General features: G+C 46.5%; 1 protein-coding gene across 2 annotated transcripts; it reads left to right on the forward strand.

Moving 5' to 3' along the window:
- The first annotated feature begins 231 nt into the window (after positions 1-231).
- On the forward strand, positions 232-10,311 carry SMKR1 (small lysine rich protein 1). Of its 2 annotated transcripts, none has more exons than XM_031013181.3 (2): positions 232-530; positions 9,801-10,311. In XM_031013181.3, exons 1-2 carry the CDS (start codon positions 467-469, stop codon positions 9,989-9,991), a joined length of 255 nt encoding a protein of 84 aa, XP_030869041.1. In that variant the 5' UTR covers positions 232-466; the 3' UTR covers positions 9,992-10,311. The 2 variants fall into 2 exon arrangements, with proteins under 2 accessions (XP_030869041.1, XP_030869042.1); XM_031013182.3 differs by having other exon boundaries at positions 233-530; positions 9,797-10,311.
- Positions 10,312-10,612: the final 301 nt, after the last annotated feature.

The following is a 10,612-nucleotide window of genomic DNA, read 5'->3' on the forward strand; positions in this document are numbered from 1 at the left end:
CTGCGCCCGCCGCTCCGGCAGCCCAAACCCAGACGCTAAAGCGCCGAACTGGGGTTCCGGGCGCTGGAGGCCGTGGTCGGCCTCGTACTAGGTGAAGGCCCATCCCGCGCGCGCAGGCCCAGAACCCTGCTCCGCTCACCCTCCGCGCGCTGCCGCGTTGCCCTGGCAACGGTAACCACGGCGAGGCCCTGCCCCACGCCTGGTGATTGTGCGCACGGCCCCGCCCCCGAGGCGCACGCCGGCCCAGCGCCCACAGCTGCGGCGGCGTAGGTGCCGCGTGGGGCAAGCAGGTGCCTCGCGTCCAGGCGGCTCCGCGGCTGGCTGCCTCTCGAGCCGGCCGCGCTCCTCCCAGCGAGGCGTGGCGGGGAGGCGTAGTGAGGCTGGGCCCGTGGCGGTTCCCTGAGGAGGGCCGAGAAGGGGCCAGGGGTGCTAGGGGAACGGGCGCTGGGGGCAGCGGCCCCGGTGGATGCTAAGGGCTTCGGGATCGGGAGAGTCCACCACGCCTGCCTGCTCGGCTGAGAATCGCCATGGTAATCCCCGTCTCCCTAAAGTACCGGGGGCCAGGGCGCGCGCCGTGGAGCCCCAGGCTGTCCCGGAGAGGCGCGGGCGCCGAGGTCACCGCCTCTCCTTGGGGTCGACCTCAACGCGTGGCGAAAAGATGGAGGGACAAGGGGTGCCCGGCGGTCCGCGCCTGCTGGGGGCGCAGCAGCCGCGGAGTCAGGCCAGCCCTCTTTCCAGGTTTTAGGTCGTGGTCCTGTTGAGCAGCTCTCACACCCAGACGGTTGATGTGGAAAATAAAGTGAGGGTGGCACCGTGGTGTGGCACCTCAGGGCGCCAGGCCACGCCCACAGTGACGGGTCCGAGCTGTTAGCTGCCGTCGCCACCCTGGGTGCCCGCGCGGGATTCTCCACTGCTCCGCAGACTCAGGAAGCAGAGAGTGAGCCTGGTACCACCACCTTGCTGTCAACAGCATTCCTGTTCTCAGCCCTCATCCAGTCACTTACGACCTCCTTCCCACCCTCGCTGCTCTTTCCAGAAGGGCTGTGACCTTCCAGCCCCTGCCCCAAGTCCTCAGGGAGGCATCATTGTCTGCTAAGCTAAGTACTGCATGCTTGAGCTGGGCGCACAGAGCCCTTGCTAAAGGGGCCTCAACCTCGAGCTTTCTCTGCCATATCTTCTCTGCTAAACAACAACAAACAAAACGAACAAAAACCCTGCATCCCACACTAAACCCGCGTTCTTCTGGAAGCCCCTTGCGCCTTCCCTGTCTTGATCCGTTTTCTTTGAGGCTTGGATCAGAAGGACCCTGCCTCCTGCTTCCCCATCGCTCCTTCAGCGCCCACAGCCCTTTGCACCTCCCCTCTGGTGCTTTGCCTGTTTTTCCTTGGAAAGCCTTATTCCTCATTAGACTCTAGTGTAGAAATCATTAAGTTTCTGTGTTCTTTCCAGTTTGTTTCGTGTAAAAGGATTAAGTAAAAATTTCTTGGTTTGAGAGTCATTCCATGGTTGCTATTACCTTTTTTTTTTTTTGACAGGGTCTTACTTTGTCACACAGGCTGGAGTACAGTGGTGTGATCACAGCTGACTGCAGCCTCCATCTCTGAGGCTCAAGTGATCCTCCCACCACAGCCTCCCAAGTAGCTGGGACCGTAGGCAGGCATCACCATGCCTGGCTAATCTCTGTATTTTTAGTAGAGACAGGGTTTCGCCATGTTGCCCAGGCTGGTCTCAAACGTCTGGGCTCAAGGGATCCGCCTGCCTTGGCCTCTCAAATTGCTGGGATTACAGGCGTGAGCCACTGTGCCCAGCCAACTGCCATTTCTTTCAGGGCCCAGGGAACTGAGGCAGAATGCTGTACATAGCCATTGAAGCAAATGCCAGTTAATTCATGCTCCTTGAATGAAGGTCAAACACCTTAGTGCACAGAGCCTGCAAGCCAGAGCGGAACCTTGCCTACCTTTCCTGCCTCAGCTGCTCTCACTGGCCCCCTTGGCTGCCTGTGGGCTGGCCTTGTTGGCCTTTTTTGGGTTTCCGTCTCTTTGTGCACCTTCTCTCCGGCTTCAGAGACTTTGCATAGGCTGTTGGTCTTGGAATTCCCTACTCTCGGCCCACAGGCCACTCTTAGGGAGCCCTTCCTTTGACGGCCCAGACTAGGTCAGCCCTTGCCCATCTTGTGCTATTATAATTCCATGTGTTATAGGCATTATAGGGTCTTTATTAATTTCTTTGCTTTTGTTTTTTTTTTAGAGATAGGGTTTTGCTTTGTTGCCCAGGCTGGAGTGCGATGGTATCATACATAGCTCATTTTGGCCTTGAATTCCTGGGCCCAAGGGGTCCTCCCACCTCAGCCGCCTGAGTATTGGGGACTACAGATGTGTGCCACTGAGCCCAGCTAATTTTTTAAATTTCTGTAGAGACCGGATTTTGCCATCTTTCCCAGACTGGTCTCAAACTGGGTGCAAGTGATCCACCTGCCTCGGCCTCCCAGAGTGCCGGGATTACAGGTGTGAACCACCACGCCTGGCCAGTAGGGCCCTTTCTTCACAGCATGGGTCGTGAGTAAATGCATTTGTGATTAGGTGACTAGTGTCTTTCTCGACCTCACTGGACTGTAAGCATCGTGAGATCTCCTTTGCTCCCCATCTAATACAGGGCCTGGGACACAGTAGATTTTTGTTAAATACTTGTTGAATGAATGAAGGAGGCATCTTAAAATTCAGAAAAGCAGAAATCCACATTTGCTTTCTAAATTCTGTTCTTGCATTGCATCTCAGTTGTGATGTATTCATTCACTCAGCAGATATTTATGCATCCTTGCAGTGTGGCAGATATTGGTGTAGGCTGGGGAATTCAGTGGTAAATTTATAGACAGAATCTCTGGTGAGGGAAATAAACAATAAACATAAACAACAATTACTATTAACTAGTGAAAAGTGCTGCGGGGAAGGAGATGGACAGTGACTCTACTGGGGTTGCTGGGAGACTGTTAAAGACAGCCCACTGTACCTCCCCCTGTCCCTAGCCTGGGACAGTCTCAGTTTATGTTTGTTTATATTTGTTGAAGTATCTTGATTTGGGCAATAAATTATATGGTCACTCCAGTTACAGACAGAATATAGACATGGTGTCAGGGAGGTTTTTCTTTTTCTCTTTTTCTTTTTTTTTTTTTTGAGACAGAGTTTTACTCTTGTCGCCCAGGCTGGAGTGCAATGGCGCGATCTCGGTTCACTGCAACCTCCGCCTCCCAGGTTCAAGCAATTCTCCTGCCTCAGCCTCCTGAGTAGCTGGGATTACAGGCACCCGCCACCGTGCCTGGCTAATTTTTTTTGTATTTTTAGTAGAGATGGGGTTTTACCATGTTGTCCAGGCTGGTCTTGAACTCCTGACCTCAGATGATCCACCGGCCTCGGCCTCCCAAAGTGCTGAGCCACTGTGAGCCACCATGCCCAGCCTGTCAAGGAGGTTTTTCTAAAGAGGTGATATTTGAGCAGAGGCTAGCATAAAGAGAAGCAACGAATTCTGCCCCTTCAATTAGAAGGTCTGCAGGAAGAGCAAGCATTGCCCAGGGAGAAGCATGGAGTGTTGGGAACTAGAAGAAAGTCCAGTGTGGCTGAAGTCAAGTGGTTTTCCTTAAGGAGTTTGGAGGGCTTTAAGTTGGGAGCTGCGTGTTCTGAGACCAGGAACAGCCAAGAGCCACAAAGTTGTATTGAACCAATCCAAGGAATGGATGGGCCCAGAAACAAAACCTTTATTATTCCCATGTAATAATTTCTTAACAGATTTATTGAGGTGGAATGTATATACAATAAATTTTACATGTTTAAAATGCATGCTTTGGGTATGGTAGCTCATGCCTGTAAACCCAGAATTTTGGGAGGCTGAGGCGAGAGGATAGCTTGAGCTCAGGAGTTCGAGACCTGCTTGGGCAACATAATGAGACCCTCATCTCTATAAAAAGTAGAAAAAATTAGTTGGGCATGGTGGTGCAAATCTGTAGTCCCAGTTACTCAGGAGGCTGAGGTGGGAGGATCGCTTGAGCCTGGGAGATCGAGACTGCAGTGAGCCATGATCGCACCACTGTACTCCAGCCTGGGCAACAGAGTGAGACCTGTTTCAAAAAATAAATAAAAATAAATAAAATGCACACTTTGATAAGTTTGGCAAATGTGTGCATTCATTAAGCCATCACCACAATCAAGATTGTAAATACAGCCATCACCCGTTTTTTTGTAATCCGCCTTTCTCTCTTGCCCCTCTCTGTACCCCTACTCCCTCCCAACCCTCCCAGGCAATGGCTGGTCTGCCCTCTCTCTAGATTAGTTTATCGTTTCTGAGATTTTATATATATGCAGTCATACATTATGTTTTTTTTTTTTACTGACTTTTTTTACTTGAGTAATTATTTAGAAATTCATCCATGTTATATCATTTATCAGTAATTATTCCTTTTTAGTGCTGAGTAGTGTTCCATTGTATGGTTATACCATGGTCTATCCATTCGCCTGCTGATGGGCTTTTAGGTTTTCTTTCTTTCTTTCCTTTTCTTTTTTTTTTTTTTTTTTTTTGAGATGGAGTCTCACTCTGTTGCCCAGGCTGGAGAGCAGTGGCTCAATCTGCGCTCACTGCAAGCTCCGCCTCCTGGGTTCACACCATTCTCCTGCCTCAGCCTCCCTAGTAGCTGGGACTACAGGTGCCCACCACCATGCCCAGCTAATTTTTTGTATTTATAGTAGAGACAGGGTTTCACCGTGTTAGCCAGGACAGTCTCGATCTCCTGACTTCGTGATCCGCCCACCTCGGACTCCCAAAGTGCTGGGATTACAGGCGTGAGCCACTGTGCCCAGCCAATTTTTTTTTTTTAAATATAGATATGGGGTCCCATTTTGTTGCCGGGGCTGATCTTGAACTCCTGGGCTCAAGCGATCTTCCTACCTTGGCCTCCCAAAGTGCTGAGATGACAGGCATGAGCCACTGCACCCAGCCTGTTTCCAGTTTTTAGCTATTACAAATAAAGCTACTATGAACATTCGTGTAAAAGTCTTTGAATGAACATATGCTTTCATTTCCACCTTAGGAGTGGAATGGACTGGGTCATATGGTAGACATGTGTTTAACTTCTTAAAGAGACTGCAAACTGTTTTTCAAAGTGGTTCTGTCATTTTAGATTTCCATCAGAGGTGTATGAGAGTTTCAGTTTCTTTACATCTTCACCAATACTTGGTAGGATCAGTCTTTTTGACTTGAGCCATTCCAAAATATATGTGGTGGTATCTCCTGGTTTTCATTGCATTTCACTAATGACTTAATGTTGAGTATCTTTTCATGTGCTTATTTGCCATCTGTATATCTTTCTTGGGGAAGGGTCTATTCAACCTTTGAACATGTTTTATTGAGTGGTTTTCTTACTATTGCGTTTTGAGAGTTCTTTGTTCTCCATATAGGCCTTTATGAGATACATGATTTGCAGATATTTCCCCCAGTCTGAGGCTTGTCTTTTCATTCTCTTAATAATATCTTTTGAAGAACAAAAGTTTTAAATGTCGATGGTGAGTTTATCAAGTTGTTTTCATGAGTTGTGCTTTTAATGTCATATCCAAGAAATATTTGCCTAATAATCCAAGGTAACAAAAGTCTTCTCTATTTTCTTGTAGAAGTATTATAGTTTTTGGTTTTATATTTATTTCTATTATCTATTTTGAGTTAATTTTTATATATGGTGAGACTATGGGTTGAGGTTCATTTTTTTGTAAATGGATATTCATTATTCCAGCACCATATGTTGAACAAGATTATCTTTGCTTCACCAATACCTTTGTTGAAAATTAGCTGATCAAATACGTGTGGATCTATTTCTGGACTCTATTCTGTCCCATTGCTCTAGTTGCCTATCTTGACACCACTATCACACCATCTTGTTATGGTAGCTTTATAATAATTCTTGAAATAAGGTAGTATTAGTCTACCAATTTTGTTCTTTTCTTTTTCTTTCTTTTTTGAGACAGGATCTTGTTCTCTCACCCAGGCTGGAGTGCAGTGGCGCAATCTCAGCTCACTGCAACCTCTGCCTTCCGGGTTCAAGCGATTCTCCTGCCTCAGCCTCCCGAGTAGCTGGAATTACTGGTGCCCGCCACCACACTCGGCTAATTGTTGTATTTTTTAATAGAGACCGGGTTTCACTGTAGTGGCCAGGCTGGTCTCAAACTCCTGACCTCAGGTGATCCACCTGCCTCAGTCTCCCAGAGTGTGAGGATTACAGGCGTGAGCCATTACACACAGCTGGTTCTTTTTTCCTAAGTCCGCTTTTCCATGTGAATTTTGGAATCTTCTACAAAAAGATGAGAACTTTGAAAACAGTGTCAAACCTTTATCTCACATCCTTTGTGTTTCCATATGAATTTTAGAATCAGTTTGCCAATTTTTTACAATAAGATGAGAACTTCAAATAAAAATGTCAAACTTTTATGTGAATTTTAGGTCCCAAACCATTTTAAAGATTAAAACACAAACATTAAGTCAAGTGTGGTTGGCATGCAAAAAAGTACAAAGACATAAAGAAATTGAGACCCAGGCCAGGCGCGGTGGCTCACGCCTATAATCCCAGCACTTTGGGAGGCCGAGGCGGGCAGATCACGAGGTCAGGAGTTGAAGACCAGCCTGGCCAACATGGCGAAACCCCGTCTCTACTAAAAATACAAAAATTAGCCAGGCGTGGTGGCAAGTGCCTGTAATGCCAGCTATTCGGGAGGCTGAGGCAGGAGAATCACTTGAACCTGGGAGGCAGAGGTTGCAGTGAGCCAAGATCATGCCATTGCACTCCAGCCTGGGCAACAAGAGCAAGACTCTGTTTCAAAAAATAAAAAAGAAAGAAAATCAAGACCCAAAGTCTTTAAGAGTTTCTGGTAAAATGTACATCCCGTACCTCATGGGGCTGTTTTACCAGGAGAATGCAGTTACATAGGATTTTCATGTGGATTCTCTCAGAGAAGCCAGGCCACTGCATTGCAAGATACGTCTCATCTTCATTCCCGGGTTTTGTATCTAGGAATGTACTCTATTTCACCTAGCAAAAATGTATTTTAGCAGTTTTTTTTTTTTTTTTTTTAGACGGAGTCTCGCTCTGTCACCAGGCTGGAGTGCAGTGGAGTGATCTCAACTCACTGCAACCTCCGTCTTCCGGGTTCAAGAGATATTCCTGCCTCAGCCTCCTAAGTAGCTGGGATTACAGGTGTGCGCCACCACACCTGGCTAATTTTTGTATTTTTAGTAGACACGGGGTTTCACCATGTTGGCTAGGCTGATCTCGAACTCCTGACCTCGTGATGTGCCCGCCTCAGCCTCCCAAAGTGCTGGGATTACAGGCGTGAGCCAGCGCGCCTGGCCTATTTTAGTAGTTGTAACACATGAACTATGTTCCTCTTTGTTTAGCTTGGGACATTTTTTGACCACAATGCTGTGAATAGGACATCTATTTTATATAAATGCTTACCCCTTGCAGGTGTCCTTGAACGTTTATACCTTCCTCTCCTCTCCCTTGCCTACAAGAGACATTTTTTAATAATATACTTCCATCGGTTATTTTCTGTATGTGTGGGTCAGAGGACATAGAGAAGTTCAACTGAGTTTTGTGCAGTTCTAGCAAATATAAATGTAAAACCAAAAACTATAACCCTTCTAGAAGAAAATATAGAAGATGCTTGTTACTTGGGTTAGGCAAAGATTTTTTGGGTATGACAAAAGCACAATCCATGAAAAACAGGTTGACAAGCTCAAAATGTAATAGTTTATTTCCAGATTAGGATGGTATCCATTCATTTTCCCAGAGAACACTGACCTTATGGGGTAGTCATGGAAAGAGAATAGACACCGAGCCTGGTGGACACTGGTTTCTGCATGCTGGGTAGCCTAACTGAGCCCCTACATTTCCATTCTGAAGGCAGGAATAATACATAGAAATACAGCTTTGAGTGTTGGTGGTGTTAAAGATGATGGCACAGGCCGGGCACAGTGGCTCAAGCCTCTAATCCCAGCACTTTGGGAGGCCAAGATGGGAGGCTCGTTTGAGCCCAGGAGTTTAAGACCAGCCTAGGCAATATAGCCAGACTGTCTCTACCAAAAATAAAAAAATTAGCCAGAAATGGTGGCTAATGCCTGTGGTCCCAGCTACTTGGGCGGCTGAGGTGGGAGGATCGCTTGAGCCTGGAAGGTCAGGATTACAGTAAGCTGAGTTTGTGCCACTGCACTCCAGCCTGGGTGACACAGCAAGACCCTGTCTCCAAAAAAAAGGAAGATGATGACAGTCATCATTTATTGAGTATTTGTCTCACATCAGACATGGTGCTAAGTGTCTTTTTTTTTTTTTTTTTGCGGGGGGGGGGGCGGGGGGAGGCAGAGTCTCGCTCTATCCCCCAGGCTGGAATGCAGTGGCGTGACTCGGCTCACTGCAACCTCTGGCTCCTGGGTTCAGGCGATTCTTCTACCTCAGCCTCCTGAGCAGCTGGGATTACAGGCGCTTGCCAGCATGCCCAGCTAGTTTTTATATTTTTAGTAGAGACGGGGTTTCACCTTATTGGCCAGGCTGGTCTTGAACTTCCTGACCTCAGGTGATCCGCCCGCCTTGGCCTTCCAAAGTGCTGGGATTACAGGCGTGAGCCACCGTGCCCAGCCTATGCTAAGTATATTTGTGTCTCACTTAAACCTCATGACTGCTTAATGAGGTAGAGATTACTTGTAAAACAAGTGCCAACATACATATTTGCATCCTGATTATCAAACTTGTTTTAAATTTAATGTGTATTATGAAAATTTCCAAACATAAATGAAAATAAAATCATAAACTAAATCCTCATATAGCCATTTCTCAGATTCAGAAATAATTAGGATTTTGCCACATTTGCTTTATCTGTTTTTTCTGGGTGGGGGGCAGCGGGGGAGCTGAGTGTTTTAAAGCAAACCTCAGGCCTTCTTTCATTTCATCTCTACAGATTTCAGTGTGCACTTCAGAAACGTGTGGACATCTTCTTCTGTGATTTGCTGCCATTGTCAGACCTAATAGAATTACTAATAATTCCTTGACATGATCAGATTTCCCTGATTAACTCAAAGACATCTTTTTGCAGCTTGTTCAAATAAGAATGCAAACAAGGGCCACAGCTTGCATTAGGTTGGGTCTCTTTTAATCAGGGTGCTTAATAAACATTTGTCAAATTAGATTGCATGTGACTTTCAGAAATTATTATAATTCTGGGTCAGAATTAAACCTTGCTCTCAAAAGGCAGTTCTAGTTGCATTAATTGTTTTCGTTTGCCAAAGGGGGTTTGTCATTTAGAGAAGACACGACGATGCAAACTGTTTGTTGTGGCTGCTGTTTTGACTTATTTCCTTTTAGGAATTTTTTTTCCTTGTTCAATACAGAAATACTGAAAACGATACCAAGTTTATAAAAACTAACTCGGCCTGGCAAGATGGCTCACACCTGTAATCCCAGCACTTTGGGAGTCTGAAGTGGGCAGATCACTTGAGGTCAGGAGTTTGAGAGCAGCCTACCCAACATGGTGAAACCCTGTCTCTACTAAAAGTACAAAAATTAGCCGGGAGTGGTGGGGCACACCTTGTAATCCCAGCTACTTGGCAGGCTGAGGCAGGAGGATCACTTGAGCACGGGAGGTGGAGGTTGTAGTGAGCCAAGAGCATGTCACTGCACTCCAGCCTGGGTGATGGGAGTGAAACCCTGTCTCAAAAAAAACAAAAACCAAAAAACTAACTTCCCTCCTCCCATATTTATATTTGTCTTTGAAAGCCAGCTAAAGGGAAAAAAGGAAAAGGCCAGGGCAAGTCTCATGGGAAGAAACAGAAGAAACCAGAAGTGGACATTCTCAGCCCCGCGGCCATGCTGAACCTCTGCTACATCGCCCACAACGTCGCTGACTGCCTGCATCTGCGAGGCTTCCATTGGCCGGGTGCTCCCAAAGGAAAGAAAGGGAGAAGCAAGTGACAGCATTTCACAACACATCTCTGTTACAGACAACAGGACCTGGGGAAGAGAAGTCAGGATAACACAACTATTGCCAGCAACATAGACTTTACTCCAGACGACTTGAGATGCAAATTAAGTGTGCTTTTCTGTGATGGTGGAAGATCGGGAAATGCACCTTACTTCCTCTGTTATGCCAGATATGGTTAGCCACTTTGGTTTTTTAGGAGCTATAGGATGGGAAAAGCCTGAGTAATTCCTACACAGTGTGCTGAAATTAATAGAACTTTCAGAAATTATTATAATTCTGGGTCAGAATTAAACGTTGCTCTCAGAAGGCAGTTCTAGTTGCATTAATTGTTTTCTTTTGCCAAAGAGCGTTTGTCATTTAGAGAAGACACGGCAAGAAACACTGGGTTTCCTTAGGAACATTCCTCTCTTGGGCACCATTTCCTTTTTTTTTAAATGGAAAATAATAAATACTTTGTTTCTATAATTTTCTTCTCAGCAGTCTGACTCTGTTTGATTTGAATTAGCCACAGGCTCCACGGATGCTAAGATGGTCACGAATGCTCTGACCCTGCCAGTCTTGCAAGCAGATAGTGAGAAGTGGCTGACAGTGTGAAATGGCTGGATGCAGGG

This window comes from Gorilla gorilla, chromosome 6 (assembly GCF_029281585.2).
Source record: "Gorilla gorilla gorilla isolate KB3781 chromosome 6, NHGRI_mGorGor1-v2.1_pri, whole genome shotgun sequence".
NCBI lineage: Eukaryota > Metazoa > Chordata > Mammalia > Primates > Hominidae > Gorilla > Gorilla gorilla.

What these genes read in the sequence shown, in the direction of transcription:
- SMKR1 (XM_031013181.3), top strand. Translation starts at nt 467, where the DNA reads ATGCTAAGGGCTTCGGGATCGGGAGAGTCCACCACGCCTGCCTGCTCG. An exon ending in CTCGGCTGAGAATCGCCATG is followed by an intron (nt 531 to 9,800) that starts GTAATCCCCGTC and finishes TTTGAAAGCCAG; the next exon opens with CTAAAGGGAAAAAAGGAAAA.